The sequence below is a fragment of the Tamandua tetradactyla genome, chromosome 16, assembly GCF_023851605.1.
Source record: "Tamandua tetradactyla isolate mTamTet1 chromosome 16, mTamTet1.pri, whole genome shotgun sequence".
NCBI classification, from domain to species: Eukaryota; Metazoa; Chordata; class Mammalia; order Pilosa; family Myrmecophagidae; genus Tamandua; species Tamandua tetradactyla.
This window is the reverse complement of record NC_135342.1, coordinates 77,910,041-77,937,334: the sequence shown is the minus strand read 5'-3', so window position 1 is coordinate 77,937,334 and position 27,294 is coordinate 77,910,041. Positions and strand designations below refer to the sequence as shown.

At 43.9% G+C, this 27,294-nt stretch overlaps 1 protein-coding gene and 1 non-coding gene across 7 annotated transcripts in view; both read right to left on the bottom strand.

Moving 5' to 3' along the window:
• Window positions 1–27,294, bottom strand: part of CDH13 (cadherin 13) — a 1,150,740-nt gene that overhangs the window by 553,453 nt on the left and 569,993 nt on the right. For all 6 annotated transcript variants that reach the window (XM_077133145.1, XM_077133147.1, XM_077133146.1 and 3 more), the window contains exon 5: window positions 12,789–12,941. In XM_077133145.1, the coding sequence (XP_076989260.1) occupies window positions 12,789–12,941 (153 nt within the window). The remainder of the gene's footprint in view (window positions 1–12,788; window positions 12,942–27,294) is intronic.
• On the bottom strand, window positions 22,268–22,374 carry LOC143660494 (U6 spliceosomal RNA). The gene has a single exon (XR_013164090.1). It is a non-coding gene; the product is annotated as a U6 spliceosomal RNA (small nuclear RNA).

The window sequence follows — 27,294 nt, the reverse complement described above, 5'->3', positions numbered from 1 at the left end:
CTAAAATACTGGTTGCTCTACCCCTGTTGTCACTATTCTATCACTCAGGGAACACAAGTCTGCCACAGCCTTAGCCCACAGGCTTCGGTCCACACCCCATCCCCTGGGCAATGCTCCAAAGGGAAACTTTTCCAGGCAAGGGGAGAAAGGATACATGGCACTTTGTAAGTTCCATCTGCTCAGGCCCTTCCCCTCGGCAAACCTTTCCCTCCCACCTTTATTTAGGTGAACGTGGGTAGACAGCTCCTCCCCTTGATTGTCAAATGGTCACCATAAGACCCTGACAGTGCACTCAGGGGAGTCCCAGCCTCGATTCTGTTCACCTCCAGGATAGAGAGCATCACCATCATTTTGGGAGGACAACCATATTCAGCTCTCCTCAGAAATCTTCTAAAAGGAGAAATTCATATGCTCCCTCTAGGGATGGTATAGGGGTCTCAGATACTCTAGAAATTACCAAGGAACCATGGAACTGCTCATTCTGAGGGATGTGAGGGTATATCCACTCCAAGGGTTGGCCAATTTTTTCTGAGAAGGGCCAGAAACTGAACAATTTCAGTTTAGATTGCCCTAAGGTCTCCTTCACACCCATTGGACCTAGTCAACTCTGTTTACAGTAGAAGAGACCTCAGGTGACATGTAATGAGTGGGTGTGGTAGATTTGGCCCTTGAGCCCTAGTTGGCAGATCCCAGCTTCCAGTCTTACCATCCAGTGTCTAGGAATCCTCCTCATACAGGACACTGCTCCTGAAGGTGATGACACAGCTTCTGCTTAAGCACACTGAGTGCCAGCAGACTTACTGTTGCACAAGATGCCTTGTGTGTGTGTTATCTATTTTGTCATCTGGTAATTCTTCCTCATGCTAATCAGGAAGGATAATTGAAAATGAAGCGAACGTTATTCTCCCATTGGTTCCCTTGCAAGCCAATGGCATAGCAGATTTCATAATACATACCAAAGCTTCCTCTGCAGGCGATTCCTTGTACAGAGGTAACTATCCATCTTTCCCAAAATACTAGCATGTCACCACCTGACTTACACATTAACTGAATTGTCTATGGAGGGAGAGGGAGGTGAGGACGAAGGTAGAGGAAGGAGAAAGGCACTGTTACACACGGAGCCCATAATGTATGGGTCTATGGAAGATGGTCCTCATCTTCCTCAGTCCTCCCTGCTCCAAACCACGGCCTCAATCCTGGCACTCGGCAGTTACTTCTAGAAATGGTCTGAGCCCAAGGAAGATGGAGATATAGGAAAGAATGAAATGACCATTCTGGATGGAAATGGTATTTCCTGGATACTGGTATATGTTTGACCCACATTTCAAATATAGGATCTGCCCAGATTCCCCTTCCTCCTGCCTCACGGTGTACACACCTGACCTGGCCTCAACTAATCCCATCCACACTGTGACATTCTTAGGAGATCCTTGTCTCATCAACTTAATTCCTCCTGGGATAACTTCCCAGGCAAGAGCCTAAGGAACAGCAAGTCAAAGAGGGGTAGGGGTCAAGCAAGAAGCACAGTACAATGCCAGGTCCTACCTTCAAAGGACTTCTCCCACCGTGACTTGCAAGCTGCACTCTCAGTGGAAAACACACCTCAGGGGTCCTTCACATGACCTGCTCTTTTGAGTCAACTATATTTTGAAATATATTCCCTTTTATTTGGGAGCTGAAACAGCCCTAAGTAATACAATCTCACATTACAGGGGGTTAGAAAGAAACACTGAACAGGAACATTTTGTCGAGTTCATGATTGGGCTCTACACTAAAGTTTCAAAAGGAATAGTAAACACACTCAAAACTGATGTGGACTGCCTGTTGCTCAGTTTCCTGAGACTATAGATCAAAGGCCCTGCCAGGTGTACCGTCTTTAGTTATGCTGTCTCCCAGGTTTCTGCCACGCTCTAAATGTGCACCCCAAGCCACGAGGAAACCAATTTCCAGAGCACAGCACTCTCGCTGACATCTTGTCAAAAACTGTCAGACGTGGCCTCAACCCCCCTAAGCCACCATTGAATGAGGGCACCTTCTCTCCAGTTTGCTTTCACATAATTTCAGCTTTGGAGTGTCTGGTCTGGCACATTTAATAATGCTCAGTTTGTTCTCACAGAGCAGGGACTGAATTGTAAGAGATATAAGCAAGTCGTTCCTGGTAAGCACTTAACCTTTCCAACATGGAACCAGAACTCAGTTGGAGGAGCCTATTATATAAATATCTGCACTCTCAGAAGACAAATAAAATAAAATGAAATGAAATAACAGAAAGGATCTTTTGGCACCTACTATTTCACTGGAGGAAAGATAAGCTTTCTTCATAACAGCTTAATATAGATATCAATTGAATCAATCAACAACTGCTGACTAAACTGGCCAACTGTGTTTAATAAGTAATTTTGGCATAACCCACTGATAAACCCTACTGAACAAAAGTTTGGGTATTTTAAAAGAGAATGTTTACTTGGCATGGAGAGTGAGCTGGATTAAATGGGGAGACTGGACTATACATAGCACATTCCCCACCTAGCCACACATGGATTAGAGATAAAGAAAGGTTTTCTTGTTTACCATATCTAGAAGAGAACTTTCAAGGCTGAGCTCCAGGAAAGAAGGTCTTAACTTTTATCTCTAACCCCCAGCACCTGGTAGGTAGTGTATTCTCAACAAATGAACTCTTTTTTTTTTTTAATGAATTTTGATTTCAGGGCAATTCAAATGTTATTGTTGACCTGTTCAAATAAGTCTTATCTTCCTGAAATGCAAATTGGATGTCTCTCCCTTGCTGAGGCCCTTTAAACACTTTCTTAAAATTAAATCCAAACTCCTCTCTCTGCCCTGCAAGGCCCACCATAACCTGGCCTCGGGCTGCCGAAAACATATACCTTTTCATTCCAAGGTATATGTAATATCTTCAACATCAGTTTAGATTGGAAGCTTTCACCTCCCAGCTTTTCCTGGATGAAAAGTGGGATTTATCTGGCACATGTAAGTTTTTGGAGACCTCCAGGCAAGACTACTCCCACCCACCCTCTGTGCTCCCAAGTCGGCATAAAACTCAAGACTGGTCATCTCACTGCAGCCTCGAATCCTTCCATCTACCCTTGACCAAGGGAATATTAGGTCTAAGGTTATTCCTTGGCACACAAGTCTCCCTTCCCTGCTCATCACATTTCTTCTGTCTCCTCCACCCCTACCCAGTAACCATTTGGAATAGTGGGCATTTCTCTGGAAGCATTGCCAGCTCTTCCTTATGACCCCTTTCTCCAGAACCTGGTGTCCTGCTCTTTCCCCATCCTTAGCCTAACTCCTACTCTCTCCCCTTCGTAGCCTTTCCTTTGATAGTACATCCTCTAGGAGACTGTCCCTACCTCTTACCATGTGATAATGTCATTGGAGGCAATGACTTCTAACTAGACAATTAAACCATGAGCTTCAAGGACCATGCCTTGGTGCCCCAACCAAGAACATAAGCCTCATATCTATGACAACCTAGGGAAGATCTAAGCAAGCAGTCCAATTAAGAAATGTCATCAACCACTTCTAAGGGCCCAGACCTATAGAGGGTGTCATGGTGCTCTGCTAACTTACAGGGTTAGATACATCTCCATGGTAGGAGCTGCTCCCTGCACTGTAGAACATTGAACAACATCCCCGGCCTCTGTCCATGAGATGCCTCTGTCCCATGAGACTGTAGGTAAATCCCTGCCCCCAACAGTCATGACAATAAAAACATTTCTAGACATTGCCAATTGTCTTGTGGGAGGCACAACTCACCTTGGTTGAGAACCACTGCCGTCATGGCTAACAGAGAGGTAACAGCATCCCTGCCCTCAGGAAACTTTCTATCACATCTCTCCACAAATGCCATCTCCCAGCAAGGCCTTCCTACACTCAGTACCTCTCCAGTCGCTTTCTCTACCTTTAATCGGTTCCATTTTTATCCTCTGTACTTATTTCCACCTAATGTTATATATTTATTAGTGTGTGTTTGAGAAGGGATTTGGTTTTTCTTTTGGTTTTTCTTCACCCCAGCACCTGGAAAAGGTAGCTGGCACTAGTCATGCATCAAATATCTACTGAAATAATCTCACAGAGTAAGACTAAACTGAGGCCTGACTGCCCCTGTTGAGAGGGCCTGCTGGATCTGGGGTACCTCTGACCTGTAGGTAAACTTTTGGTGGCATTATTGATAAATATTGCCCCACTGCCAACCATTTGTTTTGGGGTGGAAGTCATTGGAAGAGAGTGTTCAGGTGGCAAGAAAGCATGTTCTTCCACATTCTCCTTATCCTTGCATTTTGCTCATAGCCTCTCCTGCAGCCGTCAAGCTGACCTACTCCAATCACACATTGCACAGGGGATCTGCCAGAATTATGTTGGGTAACCCAGGGTCAGCTGGCCTCCCCAGACTCAGACAAGGAAAGGGGCCACGGCTGTAATTATTCTCCATCCTAAGGTCTCCAGGCTTCCAAATGGTTCCAGCAGGAATTCAGTTCCATCATGGCACTGCCTTGTACTTCCAAGTACAAGCTGGTTTCACAAGAGTCCCCCAATCTCTACATCCCCACCATACGCCAAGTACCTGGTTCTTCCTGTCTTACCTGTGACTGGAGGCCATTCCCCATTGAAAAACCCCTTCCACTTAAAATTGAGGAAGGCATCTCTGCTGAAACAAAGGTGATCCTTCCCTCTCCTATCATGTCACCCTTTGTCATCTGGACACCACATCCTACAGTTGAAGCCAGAATCTTACAAGGTCTCTCATGACTGGTTAACTGCCTTCAGTCTTGTACATTATCATAAAAATTTGTCATTGTCCGCCCTGTAACCTAAAGTTCTCACACCTACTCCAAGGGGCCAAAGAAAGGAAACAGCTGGTTTCTACCTTCCCATTTGTTTCCCCTTCTTCCTAGTCCATGCTCCTAACAAACTTCGCCTTCCCTCTTCCATTCATTTTTATTGACTTAAAAAAATCTGTATGCATGGTTGTGAATTTATATAAATGGAAAGTGGGAACAGGAAGCTAGAATGGATGACCAAAGTGGGTACAGGAAACTAGAACAGATGTCTGCTCTGCATTTGTGGTAACTGATCCCAGAGAGGTCAGCTGCAATGCCCCATAAAGAGGGATAATTAAATAACAGCAACATATTTTGAGCACTGGGAGTCAGAACCATTTGATAGTTATTGAACTTGTTCTTTGTAAAGTTAGTTGCTTAGACAACATGGTTCTAAAGCTTCTTGCAGTTCTGATCCAGTGTGACACTTTAGCTCCTAAAAAAAAAGTGCCACCCAGAAACTTGAAGTAGGTATGATGAAGTAGACTGTTATAGACAACTAAATAAAATAAAATAATTGATGATCAACCCTTTTATGCATTCATGAATAAGTACTAACGCCTATCAGTGGGCGAGATAAGCAGATACAGGGCCCATCAGGCATACAGGGATCTCCTACCTGCCAAGACTTATATTGAACCTCTTTAGGGGAGTTTGTGCTAATGAAGGTTAGAAAAATGTTTCTGCAGCCCTGAGTAAGGCAGCAGCTTTGCTCAGTGGACCACATAAATCGTCAGGAACAACGCCACAGTCTCATTCAGGTGTGTGGCTACCTCGGCCATGCCATTTAACCTATTCATGCCTCAGTTTTACCAGCTGCACCCAGTAGATAAGGCCAGGTCAGGCAATGAGGTGCTCAGAAATATTTAGAGCTGAACTGCACAGAGCAGGGTGGGGAGATACTCAGCACGGGGGGAAGGAGAGGCTACAACCAAATCCGGAGTCATTCTTAAAGTGATTCAGAAGACAGCAAATACACTGGGTTTATCCAATTGTTTCTCTCCATTCCTATTTAAGTGTGTTTGTGCCCAAGGACACATTAGAAAACATTTAGCTTTGGAGATTAGCTTGTAGTCAAGCAGGGGATCAAGAAGACACAAGATCTTTGATTTTCTTCTTGTGTTAGAAAATCCTGTGTATCATCTCATTTGGTATTTGCAGACAAACTACCTGGTTGGCATCCTCACCACCACTCCCATTTTTGAATCATCTGTGATATAGATGGGTTACATAAGTCACTGGCTCTCAAACTTGGCATCACAGTGGAAACACCTGGAGACTTGTATAAAAGTATGGACGCTTGATCCCACACCAAGATATTCTGACTTAATTGGTTTGGAGTGAGGTTTGGGTGGCAAGGGTTTTAAAGCCTCCCCGGCAGATACTAATGGCAGAAAAGTTTGAGAACCACAAATAACTTGCTCAGGATCGCTGAACTAAGAATGCAGAAAAGCTGGCTCTGCTCACCTCAGAGCCAGCTTCTTCCCATCAGGAATTATCTTAGTTTGAACCAGTTCAAATCTTTTGAAGATGCTTTCATCTCCGGCCTAAAAGGTTGGTTTCTGAGAAACAAGCACACACTCTGAATGACTGCTGAATGTCAAGTTACTAAGTCTAGACAGAATGCTGCAAAGAAGTCTGGGACAAATTTGCCCAGCTCTCAGGAGCCATTAGTGAAACAAAAACAAAGGCAGTTTTTGAAGAGTGTGGATTGGATTTAGAGGGCTTTCAAATGGCAGTGGGAGCACCTGAAGGAAATAAGTATATTTAAGGCAGACACACAATACACTAAGAGGATGGTAATGAAATCGGCTCAAAGGCCACCTTCACGGAGACAAATTAGTGAGTCAAAACAGCTGCAGCGTTCCCACCCAGGAGAGATGTTCTCAGACTTGATTGTGATCAGAAGCACCTGGAGGGCTTGTTAAACCCCGATTGTGGGGCCCGACCAGGATTACTGATTTGGATTTCTAGCAAGTTCCCAGGTGATACTGCTGGTCTGGGGACCACACTTTGAAAACCACTCATTGAAACAATTTTCTTCTAGGAAGCAACTCACTATCCTGACCCTCCAACCATTTAATTGCTTGCTGTTTGCTCAGCTACTTTTACCTCTATTTTACTTACAGGGAGTTAACTTGTAAAATAGGTATGTGATGGGATGGCTACCACCTGTGCTGAGTGCTACATGGGTACATTCCCACTTACTAGAACACTGTTAGATATCTAATCTCGATATCTAATCTCATCCTAAAGGTGGGACAGAGGCCGAGAATTGAGTCACTTGCCAAAGATGACAGATTTAGGAAGAAATGTGACATCACCTATTACAGTAACAATTGCATGTTTCACCCAATAAAAGATTCAAGATTCCAACCTCAGTAGGTCCGATTCCAGAGCCTGTGTTTTTAAGCTTAAGTTCTTTGTGGCTTCCCCCTCCCAGCTCTTTCCTAAGCCATCCAGTGACCACTTGGTAGCAACATCATGGGAATGAGCGAGCAAAGGTTTGGAGCCATACCTTCGATTCCTGGGCAAGGCTTACCTGTCCTGTGAAAGCCACAGTCATTGCTGCCCGGCTCTCACCTGGAATAAAAGCTGATCTATGTGGCTGAAGGGCTCAACACTCCCCATCCCCTTTACAGCTAACTTTCCTGTAGGGGAATGCTTGGAGAACTAAAACCTACATTGATCCAGCTCCCTTGCAGCTGGAGTCCTGCACATGACTTAGGTTCTTGCCAGTGGGGAAACCTAAGGCAGCAGCTGTGCTTGGAGAGATGAGATCTTCCAGAAAGCACGGCAGCCAAGACCAGGTATCATAGGCTCAGAGTGGCAGGCAGAGGTGGCAGCAATGGTGATTCCTCTCCACCAGTGAATAGTTAACAAATACGGAGACAGAATCCTCCCCAGAATAGTTAACAAATACGGAGACAGAATTGGTTGTCACTCTAATGGGGGAGCCACTGGTCTGGGGCTGGGAGCACTGCTAAGCTGCTCCACCCCAGGACAGCCGCCAACCCCAACAAAGAATTATCCAGCCCCAAATATCAGCCCCACATGTCCCAAGGGTGAGAAACCTTGCAGAGCAGTATCATGCCACATATGGCTGGGTATTTCCTGCAGAGTCACCATTTCTGGCTTGGGTACCATGGGAGAGTTTATTTGGCCCTCTTGACAATTCTTTCATCATGAATAGTCGGAGAAGGTTTTGGTTTCTGCCACCAAAGCCTCTGAAAAGAAGCATGGCATTAGGGTGACCAGCCCAGTTACATAGTTTGTCCCTACAATTGGTTCTGGAGTGAAGGCTCCAAGTTCACATCCTACCTGGATGGTATAACTCCGCCCAGGTTACATCACCTGTGCATAGCATGACTGTTATAAGCAGGTCACTGAGATGATTCTCTAATCTTAGAGGCCCCAAGAAATCTACTTCTCCCAAGCTTCTTATCACTAATGTGATGATACACATATTTCCACATGACAGCATTTTTCAATTTAATGTACTTTCTGCCAAACTCTTTGGGGGCTAAGGACGGATTAGAACTAGTGAAGAGTCGCAAGAGGGAAAGGAAACAAAATGGCAAGGATACCCTTTTTTCCTAGTTTGACCCCAAAAAACAGTCAAACTGGACCAAGAGGGTGGCCTGAAGGAGAATCAATCTTATAGGAGGAAGTGTGATCAAACATGCAGAAGGGGACACTGAGCCTCTCCTCTTGTTCTGAGGCCAAGACACAGTGAACTCGGTCTCACGGCAGGTCATTGAGTCATCACAGCATCAACATTGTTGTGCCTTTATGAAGATTAAAGAGGTCACATTTAAAGACTGTTGCAGTGCTTTAGCACATTGTAAATGCTCAATAAATGTTAACACCAATGCTGATACTAACAGTGTATCTGAGGAGCCCATCTAGCTTTCAGCTCACTGGTAAAGACACATGAATCTCTCTCTCAAGCAGCTCAGTATACCTCATCTCAGCACTCACAGCTCAGCCCAGGCCTTTCTTGGAAATGCAGAAAGAAATCACCCCAGGGAAAGTTGTTGGAACCCAGAGGCCTGGAGAGAAGGCCAGCAGAGACCATCCTGTGCCTTCCCACATAAGAAAGAACCTCAGTGGAAAGTTAGTTCTTCAGAGAAAAGGAAGCTAACAAAATAAATCCCCTTTAATTAAAAGCCAATCCATCTCTGGTGTGTTGCATTCTGGCAGCTAGCAAACTAGAACAGATTTGGTTCTCGCTTTCCTACCCAACTCTTCCTGACACTCCAAGTTCTCTGTTCATCAACCACTAGCCATACAGGGACAAGATGGTCTCCTGTTGACAATGATTTGTCCACTGATAATGTCCAGCTCCTCCTTTGCCTCATGCCCTTACATAGCCCAACCAGTCCCTGCACCTGACTGTAGGCTGTCTCCCACTTCACACCTGGCTGTTTCCTACTTCACACCTGCCCTCCTGTAATGACAGTCTGCAGCCTGCAGATTATATTCACAGTGGGAGGGAATCATTATCACCTGCTAACATTTTTATAGAATTCCATAAACTTGGCCATTCATGAATCATTTACAGTACTTTATTCCAATGAAGAGTTCACAAATCACTCAAATACTGGCAAAATGCATAATAATGAGAAATATTTCAGGAAGCTTTGCATTAATGTTGGCTTTCAATACCGAGAGAGCTAAATTATCTTGTCAGGTGCCACTCTGGGTCAGAGTGTGGGAAGCCCTTTTGGGAACCAGGCTAGATAGGAGGGGACAGGCTGGCTACTGGCCATGCAGGTGACCACACTGAAGAAGTGATCTGTTATCCAGCGAGTCTAAGCCTTTTCCCATTCCCATAAGATGACTTCCTAGGATAGGGGTTGAGGAATCTGTAGATTTTGGTATCAGAGTCCAGTTGGGGGTCTTTAGGAAGAAGTAGCCCTTAGTGATTGAAAGCACAGGGCTTTGGAGATAGAGAAATGGAGATAAATCCCCAAATTCAAAGCACACGAACTGTGAAACCTTGAAAAAGAGTCGTTTAACAGTTACTTCCTTATCTGTAAGTGGTGTAACATCTGCTTCTTCAGTCTCTTGCATGAAATGGAATAATTAAGACTATGTACATGAATTGTTTGGCACAATGTCTATGTGGTATTTGAATAATAGAATCTTCAATGACAATGTACATTCAGGGGCCCAGGTACTGATTTATCCCAGATTATTTATCACACAAGCTCTGCCCCCACAATGAGTTTGGAACACTTTCCTGTTGGATTTGGGAAATGGTTATACATGGGCATCAATTTACAGGTTAGTAGAACTTAACTTTAAAACCAACAACACTGGGCCAATTATGAAGGTGATGCATTTATCCACACGCTCCACTTTGGAAACTTACAAAAGAGGAAACAAACACAGGGAATCGGAAGCTCCGTCTCACTGCAGGACTCTGCTCTCTGAAGAATTAGGTTTGCTGCCAACAATGGATCTATGCTTCAGTGTGCTTTTAAGATGGTAAATTGTCTCCAAGTAGGCACTGGGAAAGTGGGCTTGCAATGTCCCTGTAGAAAACCTAACCCACTTCATAGAGAGAAGAACCAAGCGCCGGAGCTGCCAGGGGACCTTCCCCAGCGCGGGTGCTAAGATGGGACAGGGACGGTATTGGAGAAAGACATGTTGGAGGCAGCATTAGAAACCGGGTCCTCAGTGCAGCCAGGCAGGGGTGGCAGGGTTGGGTCCCTGTTTGACTGAACCCCTGGACTCATGGAAGCACCTGCACCCCTGAGCCGGGCAGCTCTGCAACAGGGAGAGTGGGCCCTGCACCTGTGCCAGCCAAGCCCAGCGAGGGGCCGGGCATATCCTCCCGCTACTGCTCCTCCACACAGTGGGAAGGAATTCAAGTCTGTTTCATCTTGAAACAAAACTTAGGTAGTAAAATCAAAGGCACATGGAGGCAGGGAAACTGGTGTCCCTCATTTCCCACTGTATACCCACACCCCACACCACCTTGGAGCATGCTGTCACCCAGTCAACAAACATACAATCAATTGATTCATCAATAGGAGTGAGATTATAAGGCTATAAAGTAATCCCAAGAATATTTAAAGAAAAGTCATGTTTATGTTGGGCCAGGTTGGCCTGTAATTCATACTCCTTGGAATTTACTTCCCTGCATCTGCCTTTCATTTCATGAATCTTTATCACTCATGTAAGAAAGATCATATGGGGCTTATGTTTCTGATGCTGTACTAGCACACTTAATCCTCATTAAGTCCTATGACGTTGTAAGAGTATTTTCATCTTAGCAATGAGGAAATCGAGGCAGACAACGTGCCTAAGTTCCCACAGTGAGTGCATGACAACCACGATTTAAATGCAGCAGCTCTGAGGCCGCATTCCAGATACCATGTTATTATACTCTTTCTCTCCAAGAAAGAGATGAGAAGCCCCAAGCCACATAACAGGCTCTACTTTGATGCTTAATAAACACGCGAAAATTATTGGGTTTTCATCCAACCACAGCAGCCCTAGCCCATGGGGCACCTCTGTGAAATTCCAAAGAGGCAGCCCCCTCCTGGCAACCCCAGCCCTGTATAGCAGTGACACTCCGTATAGCAGCGACACTGCAGGCAAACAAGACCCAGGCTACATTCAGAACCACTCCCCCCACCCCCCCTTCAGCCATACTCCTGGTGCAGCAATCCCTCAGGGGCACTGTCTATGCAACAGACCTGAATTCAGCTTTGCTGAGGCCAGAGGAAAAGAATGTGACAAGACTAAGCGAGTCTCCCTGGAAAAGCCTTCAATTAACATCTTCCACAACATCCATGCCACACCCACCTGTTTCTCCAAGGCCACATCGCAACACCCCCTTATCACCTTTGAAGGCTGGTGTTCAAATTCTTTTCCTTGCAGCTGAGACTGTAGATGGCCATTGTCATCTACGGAGAATGTCCACACCAGTTTAGATAGCCCAGGAGACACTCTCTGAATAGGCTGCATGGAAGGACTCTGAACAGGGTGACTTTTTTGGACATGTAGCCCTGGTTTTGGATCCTGCAAATTCAGACAGGATCTATCAGCCTCACCACCATCAAACGTCTTGCTCAGCTCTTCAGAGAGCTCCTCTGGCGCTCACTGCTGAGGTCTGTACTTCCCGGGTGGGTGTCAAGTTCTGGAGCTCTCTTTTTGCAAGGAGACACTAATTTCTCCATATAAAAGTATTACAAGTACACTGCCGAAACATCAGAAAACAGACAAAAATCCTTCTCACTGCCTCAAATAAAATAACCATTAATGCCTTGTTTTTTTCCACAAACATACCTATCATTATGTGTATCAATATTTAATCAATAAGAATACCATGCATTATTTTGCTATTCCATTCGATATTTGGAATCTTCCCATATAACTACCACTTCTTTAAAAGTATTTTAAGTGAGTGTAGAAAAATTCCTCTCAAAATTATGTGAAAATTTAACCACGTTTCTATTGCTGAGCACATAGCAATTGTTCCTGCCCTCAGGATCATTTCCTTCTATGATATCTTTGCACAAAAACCTAGCAAAATTCCTCATTTTTTTTTCCTTAGGATGGATTTCTAAAAGTGGAGTTCTCGGGTCCATGAGTTTACACTTCCTTAGGGTTCTTGATCGTCGAGCTCTTCTCTAGGGAGCCAAAGCTGACCTCAGGGGTCTCCACCTCCTTCTACGAGGGGCCTCCAAGTCCCCCCTCCTGGTCCCCAGCCCTCAGGGTCTCCTGTAGGCCAGAGGGGCTCTGCTGATGACGCAGAGGGCACGCTCTGCTGCCCGGCTCAGGTCCCGCTCCACTTCCACTCCCACAGCGGCACCCAAAAACTGCACAGCCCTGGGTTTGTGGAGGCACAGAAGTAACAAGCTCAGTTGAGGAGGAAAGAATCCGAAAGCCACATCTCTGCAGCAGGTGGGCTAGCAGGGAGAAGGTACTCACCTGGTAAGTAGCCATCATTTCTCGGTCCAAGGTCCGTGTCACCGAGACGCTGCCTGTGTTCTCATTGATTCTGAAGATTCCTTTGGGCTCTTGATCCACTCCCTTTCCAGAGAGGCGGAACTTGGACCCCTCTGGTCTGTCACTGTCGACTACCTGGCCGGAGAAACAAAGCAGACATTTAAGACTCGAGTTGGAAAACAGGGGGAGCATTTTACAAACATGCCTCAGTGACCAATCTCCTACTCTCAAGTGTCAACTGAGTTTCCAAAAAAAAAAAAAAAAAAAAAAATGAACGCTTCCCTATAGCAGCTTCACCAAGAATGGCATTGTCGCTTAACACCGTGTACCCCAGGCAGATCTTTGCAGCTTGGCATCTGGGGAAGCTTACCAGCTCTGGGGTGAAACATAGGGATGGAACTAGGAGGGTAATAGCTCTGGAAAGGAAAGTTCAAGATTGGACACATTTTTGAACTCCAAGGAAATAGTCCACCCTCCCTCCTTCCCACTAAGCATGAACAGACAGGAAACTAATAGCATTTGACAGTCATGCACGAGGCAGGCATTGGTTGAGTCTCTAGGTATTTCCAGACAAATGTCAGCTGTGCCATCTGCCATTTTGCTTCTACCAGACACTAGTCCTGAGGAAGCACTTTACACACATTTTCTTTACCTCCCCACCCATCAGTTTTAGGATAGGGGATTTTATTCCTGTTTAATGGATAAACCATTCAATCTTCTGTTTCTCTAGAGTCACTGCAAATGCTACATTCATTTCTAAGTTAACTTATGGAAAGCTCTCTAGAGGCCGCAACTTGATGTGCAGCTTGAAGAATAAACACAGACGGTAAAATCAGAGGAAGGAAGTTCTAGGTAGGGGGCACAGCACAGAAGCAGGCAGGCACTGGAGAGCCTAAATTCTAAAATGCAGTCATTTGCAGGTTTTGAGTAAAAGTGATTGGGGAGCCAAAATATTGGGGTCTTCCCATGGCATTCGGAGACATTCAACTAAAGCAAGAGCTGTTATTTGCCTAAGTTGGTTCTAGAGTTCATTCCAAATACTAGTCTATATGTAGTGTCACTTCACCATTACTATCTGTGAACTTTAACTCTAACATAACAAATCAATGTTGAAGGTCCGAAATACAATAGATATTCCCAGACTTCAAGACGTATAAAAGAAAACTGGTACTAATCTAGCTGTAGCTCATTTACACATTATAAGGCATGTGAAAGAGTCAGCTGTGCCTTAACAATTTAGGTTGTGTGAACAGAAAAGCGTACTAGTATAAATCTCCCAAGGCCATTTCGGCTGCTACCAAGCCTGCAATTCCATTAGCTGCCACGAGGTGGCAGTGATGCTTAAGGCAGCATAAATTTCAAGGTACAGTTGACCTGAAGGATCAGTGGAGTCAGATGGCAGTTCTGCATATTCCCCCCCCCCAATTTAAAATGCTATTAAAATCCTGAGTTTTGATGTGAAACATGAATTACGCCTTTGTATTTTTTTTATGACTTCCAGAAAATACCATTCGTAGGAAACAAGATTAAAAATAAGGTATGTGATACCTTTTGATAAAAAGCATTTCTAACCACGGCTCTGCTGTATTCCAACTGACATGCACTCACCGGCCCACTCCCCCCACCAGCAGCCCACTGGACGCTCCATGAGGTTAGGAGCCTCAAATTAACTTGCTCAGCAAGGGGATCTCAGCACTTCCTGTTAAATGAAGGAACCCCCAGTCAGGCAGACTCATCTCGGACCTAGCCCTGCTGGTGGTCAGATGTGTGACCTTGAACGTGCTACTTTGCCTTTTTGGCCCTTGAGCTCCCCATCTGTAAAATGGGGATAACACTGCTACTCTCCCAAGATTGCTGCGGGCTTCATGTACAGTTCCGGGCACGTAGAAGGACACAATATGTCACAGCAGTTGCTGCAATAGCAGTCGTGATGGTCACAATAAAATCACAGCGTGCCTGTGAGCAGGTAAGACTGACAGCTCCAGACCCAAGATACATCTTAGCAATAATGCAAAGAATCCCTTTCTGAGGAAACAGCTTTCCTTTAAAACAACAACAACAACAACAAAACAAAGAACAACTCATGAACCCCTGTGGTTAGAGAAGACAAAGGCTGTAGAAAGAGATTTCCCATATGGAGAAGGACAGCTAGACAAACAAAGCTTTTCCCTACTCCGTCTCCTTCTTACCACTTCAGCCCAAATGCAGATAAAATCAATAAACCTCATCTCCTCATTACCCTAAGCACAAAATGTGTATAAACCCAGAAGGCAAACTAAAAGGAAACGAAGAAATGAAACATAGGAAACCTACAAGAACTGGGAGCAACCAGGACCCGATTTCCGCCCTGCCTGTCACCCTGCCCAGGGCCGTGGGTGAAGACCAGGCAGGTGGAGCGTCTGTGGTCTTTGTCCCGGACCCTTGGCTGCTTGGGAAGGGTGGGGAACACGCACTGCAGACCTCCCAGGAGAAACACGGAGGGGGACAGTCCTCAGAGCCCCTCTTGGGGCAAACGATGACATTCTTCACCTTGGCTGCTGCAGCTCAACATGGAAAACTCAGTTCCAGACTCAGGAATTCTCCAGGGGCAAACTTTCCTCTGCTTGCCAAGGTGATGGCTGGGTCATTTCCTCTCTTGCTTGCTCGCTCTCAGGAAGCTTGAGCCATTTGACCTTCTGAAGATAGGGTCTTGGAGAAAGAAGCCTGTTTAATTAGCACTTGCTGCTGGATTTAAATGACTTCTTCCCGACTGTGAGCTCCTCTGCTGAGTGCGGCGGTGTGCTCTCTTTCCTTTGCTCTTGGCGTTTCCGCCCTTCTGAGGGCCTGGCTTTTAATACATGTGCTGCACTTGGCGCCTGCTCCCCACAGCTGTTTCCACTTTGGAGGAACACCCACGGCCACAGCTAGATGCAGCACCCCCAGGCTGAGGACCTTTCCTTCTGCCATCGGAGCACCCGCCTTTCAATAAGGGCCTCGCTGATCTCAAGATGGACCAGCTGATCTCAAGATGTGGTCCTGGGACCAGAAGCATCTCCTAGGATCTTGTTGGAGATGCAAATTCTCAGGCCCCACCCAGACCTCCTGAATCTGCAATGCTGGGGGAGGTGCCCAGAAATCAGCCCTTTAACAAGTTCCCACGTGCTTCTGAAGTACCTCCAAGCTTGAGAACCACTGCTTTGGATACCATGCCATGCTCATTAGAACTGATTCTGGATTCCACCACTACCCTTTGGAGTTTTCTGCTGTGAAAAGGCTGAATCTGTTTGCTTCCCTCTTTCTAGAACCTGTAAACATATAACATTAACAGGTGTTTTTTTTAAAAAAAAATTTGTTTTCCAGAACCTCGGTGAAGCATAGTTGGTTTTTCCCCTCCCAAGGCATTAGACCGACATCTCCATAAGCCTGGAAAGTACCCGAAAGCTTTAAGGAGCCTTGGAGAGTATGGGAGTGGGGCTGTGTTTCCAGGGAAAAGCCAGGTGCCTTGGCTCAAATCAGATTCAGGGAGCAGTCAAAGCCCTCAGTAATCACCCACTGCTTCACTGGCTTTTGATTGTTAGGTGGGGTTTCAGAGGGACCCCAAGCCACTTCAACTACACTGTGGTGGGGAGATAGGAGACATATGATGGCTGCAGAGGCCAGGCTGCCCTCGGCCACACATGGACACGATTCCACAGAACTCAAGTGGTTTGTTCAACTCCCAGAGCCAGGTGGTCAGTCCAGGCAGCAGCGGCGGGGGCTCCTCTTGTTGTTGTTGATGTGATGGGATATGAGAAATCCAGGTTCTCCTCCAGACCAGTGAATTCTGCAGGGCGGCTCTCATTGCAGCAGCTGTTGGCGCCCACTCCACCCCAGAGCAGGTTCCACAGTTAGGTGGTCTTCGCTATTATTCTTGGTGAGTCAATGCTTCATTTCTCAGTGGGGTGTTTTTTTCCCCCTGGCCCTCTGAGTTGGAATGGAAAAAAATAGCGAATGAAGGAGAAAAAACTAGGACTCCAAGTCCCGACACCCAGGGAAGGGCGTGTGAACAGCACACAAGAACCAGGCATGGTGGACGTGCCTGGGCGAGCACAGCTGGGGGCAGAGTCCTCTGTTCCTGCAGATGGGCAGGGGACACCCAGGCCTGGGGCAAGGTGGTTATACCATCTGAGTTCCAAAGGACCTTCACCCCACACCGTCCTGATGGAATTTACCACAGTACAGACAAGGCCAACGTCCCCTTTGATTCCCACCCTGAGTCCTGTCCCCACCTCTAATCTCTGCTTTAAGTGACCAGTGACGCCAGGTCGTATGTGCTCTTTAAAGCATTATTCTATGAATTCACAAACGTATGTACCCATCCAATATACAGACACTCGGAATGTTTGCACAGAAACAGGAGCATTCATATGATTTACTCTACAATCTTTCCCACCCAATATGGTTTTCTTTAAAAAAAAAAAAGTATCTGCTGCTAAACTTTTTTTGGGGGAGGGGGGATAATTTTAGATTTACAAGAACATTGCACATACAGTACACAGAGTTCCCTTTATGCCTTTCAGTTTCTCCTCATATCAGCATCCTATGACCGGGGCACGTTCGTCCCAGCTAAGACACCAATTTGATGCATTACAATTAGTGAAATCCAGATTTTATATATTCAGATTCCCTCACCACATTACCTTTAATCAATGTGGTATTTAATTGTACCTTTTCATCTTTCCTTAAAGTTCGGTTTGTTTCTTAATTATGTTGATATCCATTTTTTTTTAATCTTTTCTATGGGAAATGCATTCGATGTATCAAATGACATCATCATCTAGTTCTGCGTGACATCGTTACTTCAAGAGCTTCTTGCCCTCGCCTCGGCCCCATCTCCTTGACCTTTATCTCCTTAACTCAGAGCTTCCTCAGATATTTTTTGCTTATTTAGTTCTCAGGACCTAGAACAGTGCTTGGTACACGGTAGGTTTTCAATACATAAGTGTATAATGAGTAAGTAAATTAATCTCATAGTTTCCTAACTGTCCTCCATGCTCTGATTTTTCTCTTTTCCCAACTCCTTTCCTAATTGCAACCAATTCTAAACCTAAACCCACATTTGGTCATCATATTCTTCCAATGTCCTCTATGACCCTCAGGTGACAGCTCCAGCAGCCGGCCGTGAAAGGGCTCCACCTGCTTCTCCAAGTCGAATTTTTGCCCCAGACATTCATGGGCTCTAACCCCCTACCCCTGCCTTCTGCTGGGGACCCCCTCATCTTCCTGACCCACTACCCTGTACTGAAACCCTCCTGGCCCGCTGTCTTCCCCGACTCCATGGAGATGTGACCTCATCCTCCCTGAGCTCTAGCCGTAACCACCATGAGGTCTCCTGACGCAAGGGGAGCACGTCACCTCTCCGTGATTGGTGACTGTCCCTCAGGTTGTTTGTTTGTTATCCCCTTTCACATCTCCTGGGCTTAGAGCATTGCAGACACTTGGTTAAAGCTTCCAGGGAAGAAGTGCAGCTTTATTTGTATGTTGTTATCAGATCATAAAATGCTTCATCAACTCACAAACTAGAAATAAATGTAAGCTCTGTTGCACTAAATATTTTAAAATATTCAGTAGCAGGCTCGTTACCTTTTCATTTCTTTTCCTACCGATCTCCAAAGTTTACTTTCCAGGCAGAGGAAATGCCCAGGGCTCGCTAAGGGACTTGGCTCTTTCACAGCCTTTAGAACACACTTTGGGCCCCTTATGCAAGAAGGTACAATGAAGTAAAACATTGTGCTTGCTATGCCAAAAAGCAGCTGCCAGGCAACTGCTCTATGCTCTAGCACTCCTTCCAAATCACACCCAGCCAGATGGGTGCCTCTAATCATGCCCTATATAGGAAGTCAGGGGATACTTCTTTTCATAAGATAGAAAACTGTACATGCAGCAGCATCATAAGAATGTAAAACTAGCAAATAATAAGTCCCCTCCCCCATCCGCCCCCCAAAAATTTTACCAGAGGGAAATAAAACACATGTGAACCTCTTGTGTAATGAAGGTAATGGTGATTTTTTCCTTCATCCTTACAACATTTTTTCATTGTTTAAAAAATGAGTCTGTGTCACTTGTAAAAAGAAAATATTTTTTTAAACATGCAAGAGGAATTATTTGACCTTGAAGAAAATGCTAATTTAGATGTTTTCTACTCTGTTAAATAGAAATAAAAAAAGATATTGCCCTTGACTGTAGTTAATAAGAATCCATTCGTGTTTACCATTAGATTAGTTCTCTAAGGTTATTATCTGTAGGTCTTAATTCTCCTTGACATGTCTTTGAACTTGGCATTTAACTGTTCAGCAGCCTGGGCAGCTGTGCCATCCAGGCCCTTTTCTCACCCCCAGCGCTGCTCACCCCCCTTTCACCTCTAGGGCATAAATTAGCAAAGGGAGCTAAGGATAACCCAGGGCCAAGCGAGGAGAAACGCTGATGCACGCTGAGCCCAAATGGTTTCCATCGTCCCATGGAAGCCGGTGAGGCTGAGGGCAGGAGAGCACCCCTGGGGAGGCAGAAAAACCAAATTTCAGCAACGCAAGATGAGGGTATGTTTGACTTCAGCACCCTCACCCTACACCACATGGTAGCCCTGTCATTGTGTTATCTTTGTTTCAGTTATTCTTGGGCATTAAAGAGTACGACTAAACAAAGTTAAAGCCAAGTTCCATAGGAGTCAATATTGTTTTGTTTTTTTACACTGTTACTGGTAGTTTATAAGTTTTGATTATTTTCTCTGTGCTCCAGGAGTTTTTTGAGATGGTGCTTATTAATTTCCAAGACTTTATATAGGTGTTTTAATTATTTATTTCTAATTTTATCACATAATGTGGCTTATGTGATTTCTACTTTTGAGGGTTTAAAAACATTAGTGGCCATGAACGATGCCATTTTTACGAAATATTCCACCGGCACACAGACAGAACGCGTATTCCCTCCTTGTAGGATGCACGGCTCGGCTTCTCTCTGGAATAATGCTTATTGCTTATATTATGCCCTTGCTTTGTTTCGACAACCAGATCTGTCAGATTCTGAAAATGGTGCTTGAATCTGAGCACTGTTGATTTTTTAGCAAATCCCTCTTTCATGTATTTATTCTATTCCGTGTTGAGTGCCCGGAGAAGGGGATGTCTCCTCTGTGAAATGTAGGAACGAGAAGCTGCGGCTGCGGACTAGACACGTGTGTGCTTCAGTTTCCAGAGCCGGCCAAATCATGGAGCTCCCACCTCAGATCAATTTTCCCTGGAATACGTTACAGAAACTTTCTCCATCTTCTCCACGACATTTGACTACTAAAACTTGACCTAGATTTTGTGATTTTTTTTTTTGAATTTCCAGCATTGTTTATATGACATTTATATAACTGTGGAACATTACTTTATACTATTTATGGATACAAACATGTAGTAAAAGTATAAAGAAATGAATGGGAAAGACACAACAAATTCAGGGTGGGGGTTTCATTGAAATGATGGGGAAGGGAACTAGGCAGGCTATGCAGGGTGCTCACATATATTTGTAATATAGTTAAATAATAAGTAAAAAAAATCAGGCTAAAAGTTGTAACAATATGATTAATATGGATGAATTTGATTTGGAGGTAATGACAACTGGAGTTAGAGAAGGACTAAAAAAGAGCAGTGATCAACAAACTTTTCCACTTTAGTTCTGCCAACAGAAGTAAAAACTCTCATACCTCCAAGTAAACCCAAAGCATTCTACAAAGTTTAGGTTTTTATATTTGAAGCCCATGTTACTTTTGTATTCAACCCTATAATATTTTTTTTATTCAACATAAAACATACAAACGCAAACATTCTTACCATATGATCATTCCATTCTTGATATATAAAGACTGAGATGGTATAATCTAGGAATGCGTAGAGTGTATAATGATAGCGACTAAATGTTTTTTAATTTAAAAATGTTTTTGCATGAGGAAGAACAAAGGAATGCCAATACTGCAGGGTGTTGAAAATAGATGGTAATTAATATTCTAAAACTTTAACTTATGTGTAAGATTAAAGCAAAAAAATGTTTATTTGATATAAAATTTATATTTTGACTAGTACATTTCCTACTATAACTTATGTGGACAGCTTAACTGAATACCATAAGTACATGGAACCTTGAGAAGGGCATGAAATTTTGTAGGTTTGTCCAGAGTGATCCCCTGATAAATCCCGGAGTGATTTGAACAGTGAATAAAAAGTATTTGCAAAGTCCCCCTGGGGCAATGGCGAGAAAGGGGGAAAACTCAACTTCCCCAAGTGGAGAATTCTTTATATTCTCACAAGCAGTGGGGACAACCAAAGCAATAGGTGGAACCCTCAATCTGGGGGTTTGTTCATACGAAACATAACCCCGCAAAATCTGTTTGTTTTACTATCAATGTATCTTATATATAATTTGCATTCTAACCTATAATATGTTTTAATATCAACATATCTTATAGTAATTATATACTTTGACTTGGTAATTCCATGCATGAAATGTTTCTAAAAGAGTAAAACAGAATATGGGCAATAGTATATGAATGAAGAGTTATTACAACACTATTACATCCTGAAAAATTACAAACAACATAAGTTTCCAATGTTAAAGTCTCTTAAATAAATTGTGGTGAACCTAAACAGTGGTATCTAGTAGAGTCACTGACTATGTAGATGTTGGTGACTTGAAAAAAAGTCCTGTGATGTAATGTTAAGTGAAAAAAGATACAAAATTATATGAGACATATGTGTGACCTAAACTATCAGAAATTATATAATATGAATAAAGACTAGGAGGAAATGTAGAAAAGTATAATATTGGGTAATATTTTATTGTACTTTTCTATGTTGTCGTATTTCTCAAAATGGTTTTTTTAAAGTAACAGCATCAATAGATGAATAGGGAGAGCTAGAAATTACTTGGCTTCTCTGAACCTCAGTGTCTTCATCTGTAAAGAATGTATAGCACCTACCTCAAAGAACAGTGAAATAATGTTTGCAAACAGAATAATGCCTGGCTTATAACAAGTCATCAATAAAAGCCAGTTTCCTTCTGAAGTCTCATATATTGCCATGTGCACAATGAGTAGGTTATAGCAGAAATTAACTAAGATTATTAAGGCTCAAAAATGTGTTTTGTGTGTATGTGTGTGTGTTTAATTATGAAAATCATTAATCATAGTATTCTCAACTCTGGATATTCCAAGAAGACAAGTAAATTGACATTTTGATATTTTGGGTCCGAGAGGTCCTAAACCAAAAGGCTAGTTGTACTAGAAGAACACTTCTATTCTAATTTCCGGTAGCCTACCCACACCCACACTCATCAACCACCATATCCTCATAGTGCCTTAGAATGACGTTGTCATCATTGTCCTGATAGAGCATGGAAATGGGGGACAGCTTGGTGGGGATGCAGACTGCCTGAGGGATCTCTCGGTCAGCCGCATTCATCAGAGCTTGAAAAATATGGAACGCTTCACGAATTCGCGTGTCATCCTTGCGCAGGGGCCATGCTAATCTTCTCTGTATCTTTCCAATTTTAGTATATGTGCTGCCGAAGCGAGCACGATTTTGTGATTTAATGACCATTTTTTCTCCGTGGACTGTGAGCTCCTCGGGGGCAGGGGACCATGTGTGACTTTATTGGCTATTGCACCACAGAACTGAACCAGGTCCTGGCACGAAGCAGTGGCTCAAACTTGTGCATCCGAAGAAAGAATGCATCTCGGGGCTGCCCCGAGGAGACCGGACCATCGGGGGCCTTCGCAGCCTGTGCAGTTTACTGGACCCTGGGGTGGGACTGGGGAGGCCACAGCCCACACCGCATGGAGCAAAGAGAAGGCAACACGAGACGGACCATGTGACACTGGCAGAAAAGGTGGCGCATGCGCCATGGGTGGAGTCATCCATGGCGTGTCATCACCGATTTGCTCTTGGAGGGAAGGTTATGATGTTAAGACACAGACTGGGAGAGAAGGGAAGGGCTGAGGAAACCCAGGGTCTCAGGGCATGTATGAGTTGCCCTTTCATAGCTGTCCTTCCCAAAGCACGCTCACCGTTCACTGTTTTTAAATGTGCAACTGGCAAAATGCCATTCTCCCTGCAGGAGCTCAACCTACATTTGTTAATAATATATACCTAATTCATGTCACCAATCACTCAACCTGATGGTCATAATCTCTCCAGTGACTTTTAAAAAGATGTTTCTTATTTTTCGCACAATTTCCTCTAACATATTGTCTCTCCCCCGCCCCCCCGCTTCTTTTCTTCCATTCAAAACATTTATTGACTGTTTCTAAGCACAAGGGTACACACTGCCCTCAAGGGCTCAGAGTTTAATGTGCTATATGAAACCTATAGAATATAACATGAGAAACATATTGAAAGGGGCTTCAGCAGATCAGAGAAAGAGGAAGTCACATCATCACAGTACTTTACTTATCTGGGCTCAACATCCATTACTGTCAATCATAATCACAACTTTGCATTCTTTTGCTATCTAAGAGAATGACTGGGGATCCCTGTGCATCACTTCCTGCATTGCTGGATTCTTAAAGCATGCTGGTGTGCTGGTTTGAAAGGATGTATATCCCCTAGAAAAGCCATGTTTTAATCAAAATCCCATTTTGTAATGGCAGAATAATCCCTATTCGATACTATATGTTTGAATCTGTAATTAGATCATCTCCCTGGAGATGTGATTTAATCAAGAGTGGTTGTTAAGCTGGATTAGGTGATGACATGTCTCCACGCATTTGGGTGGGTCTTAATAAGTTTCTGGAGTCCTCTAAAAGAGGAAACATTTTGGAGAATGAGAGATTCAGAGAAAGCAGAGCAAAGCGACATAGCCACAAGAAGCAGAGTCCACCAGCCAGTGACCTTTGGAGTTGAAGAAGGAAAACACCTCCCGGGGAGCTTCATGAAACAGGAAGCCAGGAGAAGAAGCTAGCAGATGATGCTGTGTTCGCCATGTGCCCTTCCAGATGAGAGAGGAACCCTGACCATGTTTGCCATGTGCCTTTCCACTTGAGAGAGAAACTCTGACTGTGTTCGCCACACGCCTTCTCACTTGAGAGAGAAACCCTGAACTTCATCGGCCTTCTTGAGCCAAGGTATCTTTCCTTGGATGCCTTTGATTGGACATATCTATAGACTTGTTTTAATTGGGACATTTTCTTGGCCTTAGAACTGTAAATTAGAAACTTATTAAATTCCCCTTTTTAAAAGCCATTCCATTTCTGGTATATTGCATTCTGGCTGGTAGCAAACTAGAACACTGGGAGTCTCACTCTCCTAAGCGTTGGGCCCCTCATAATATCTTTTTTGGCTCTGCCTCTCATTTTTCTACTGAAAATCAAGAAGGCCCCTTAAATCTCTGGTGATAACTCTAGATCTTTTGCACCTGTGCTGTCTCTTCCATTCATAAATCCAATTTATGATAGCAAAGAGTGGTCAACAAGGTCATCCCTAAATGTTCTACCTCTTTTCCTTCTGGCATGTAGGAGGACTGCACTTCTCCTGCCACGTGGAGTTGGGTATGGTCACTTACATCAGTGAAGTGTGAATGAAAATGATTTATTCCACTTCAGCCACTTCCTGGAGAAAGCTTTAAGAGCAAGAGTCTGTTTTACCAGATTCTCTCTGCCTTTGTCATGGTGACCAGCAATGCTCCAAGTGGTGACACCTCCATCGATCTGGGGTGCTAAGAAAGAATGATGGCAAATGGTGACCAGAGCCCCATATAACCCTTGATAGACATGGAGCTTAAGAATTAAATGACTTTGGTCCACTGGAATTTGTGATTGCTTATCACCACAGTAGAGTCTTGCCTAACCTGACTAATACACAAAATCTTTAGGAGAACAGGGTTTGGAGATGGTAAAGAGGTGTCTCCTGTCCAGTTCAAGGCACACAAGTGATGGGCACTTAAGGTGAGCTGTGTTGCCCTAGCTGAGCCTCATTCCATCCCTTGAAAAATTGGGGAACTAATACCTATTATAAGGGATTATGATAAGGAAATGATCTGAGAGGCATACAATGCAATTTAGGTACATAAAGGAGTGCAATAATTTAAGGCAATTATTATCTTTATGCCTCTTACCTGATGATGGTAGGGTGGGGAGGCTACAATTATTGAATGCTAAGTCTGTGCCACTCACTGTTTTAAGCATTTTACAAACATTTCATTTAATCCTTACAACAACTCTACAAATATTGATATTAATCTCCACTTAACAGAGGAAAAAACTGAGTCCAACAAATCTTGCCAAAGTCAGCTAGATAATTACTTTGGATTGGAGCCAAAGAACCTAGATTTATGCCCTCTCCCCCTACTCCATAATTCCAAGTGAGGGGCATGTGCTCAGAACTCACAGGAGCTGAGTCACAAGGTGCCCAGGCTTGGCACAATGGAGGTCTCCTGGTCTAGACTCACTGTGACACGTGCACTCTATTAAGGATGAGGCCAGAAATGTCCATTCAGACATCCATCTGTGGCAGAGCCAGGTTTAGGGACTCTGAAGTCTCGATTCCCAGATCTATCTGTAGCCAATGGGTCACCCGTTCCCTCTGTACATCAAATTGCTGGCAGGAAGATCTTTAACTTTTCAAACTCCCCAACTTTGTCATAGTAATAGCATAATTTGAAGATTTCTGCATGCCTTCTGCCATCTACAAGGACAATAAATGAAGCATACCCTTGGACAACTGCTGAAATATACATACTTAATCTCTTACCTCCTTGCCAAAAATTACTTTCTTTGCTGTTCCATCAGTGCAGATTTTTACAGTTCCCAGAGAAATGTTCAAACAAATATTTATGCACTCATCTGAACCACAGTTCAGAGAAAGCAATGTAACAAAATCAGCATTATGAACCTGGAGCTATTCCCATTTGGAAGTAATAAACATGAACAATTGAACAATTTCTCCCAGGAAATGCACGTTAGCTGCCCTTTCACAGAGAGTTTCAACACTTATTCTTATTATTCTTATAATTCAGAGCAAATTTTAATGTTAAATCCAATGTCTGGAAATACACGCAGTGACAAAAATAAATAAAATTTCAATCATTTTCAGTGGAAAGCCTGACATTCTATTCTGCCTTCCATGCACCTTCATTAGAAGGATGTGTATATGGCTTTGACATTCCTCATTTCCTGAGTCAGCTGCTCTCGCTCATAATCAGATCATACCCTGATTAAAACCTTTCAAGGGCCCCTCTCCATCCCTTTTAGAGAAAATTCAGCCTCCCTCAGTAATGCAGACAAGGCTCTTTTTACTCTGCTCCCTATCTTGCTTGTTTCTTCAACTTCAGCTTTCATTGTGTCGCCACACATCACCTCCTCCATCCTCCTTTCCTGCTATTTCCCTCCGAGTGCCATGCTTGTGTCTACCTCTGTTTCAGCCCTGGACTTGGCCTCTTCTAGCCCAGAAGGCTCCTATCCACAAGCTGAGCCTGGCCAACAAGATCTCTCTTTCAGAAACCTTGGTTAGGGGCAGGGAGAAGCTGGGTCAGTTAGCTGAGGGCTGGGGATCTCTAAAGTCATACTAGTTTGAAGATTGAGTCTACCGTTTTGAGACAATCCTTCTGGGTCATAAGTGAAGAACTCTGCAAAGAAAATCAGCCTTCAGAGAACTCGGAATGGGAGAGTAATTGACTCTTGTGTGTATGCGAAGGCAGTTCACGCTCAGGCAGGATGTGTGCTGTCAGTGTGACTGGCCCTCTTCCACATGATTTAGTCTCATGCATCAGCCTCAATCTCCAAATTAGGCTCTTATACTAAAATACGCCATGTCTTTCCCTTGGTATCTGGAAAATGGCTTTAATTCACCTGAATCCTACAAGACAGCCATCTGTCCATCACTGCCCCTCTCATCTCTATTAAGGCACTCCTTCCTCAACCACCTCATTTAAAAAAAACAGTGGCTTCTCTACCAACATCATTTTTCATGCCCATTACCCTATTTTCATTTTCTTCATAGAACTTGCCATTAAAATATAAGCTCCATGTTAGCAGGGACTTCTGTTTTCTTCACTGCTGTGAACACTACAGGGTCCATAATAGACACTCAAATACTTTTTGAATAAAGAAAGAAGTTATCTAAAGAGAAGCAGGAACGAGAGACCCAAAGGTCTGAAAGGAAAGAAAACAAGTGCATAAATAAAGTGCATAGCTACTTTGGTTTCAAAGTAACATGCCAATTTCCTGTAGGCACCAGCTCTGCTTTCTGGGCGTGAGTTCCGAGAGATGCTCTGGGATCCTCCCAATGGAATTGTCTTGAGTGATCCTTATAAATAAATGATCCCAATAAGACAAACATTTTTTTTTTTTAAGAAAAGAGCAATTTGCTCCCTGAAAATTAGCAGGCAAATAAAAGCAATGAGATCAACCTGGGCGAATGTCTTTTTTCCTCTAAAACTTATGACTGCCTAAAATTTCCAAGGGAAGACGGGCAAGATAAGATCAGACCAATGCATCCGGCGA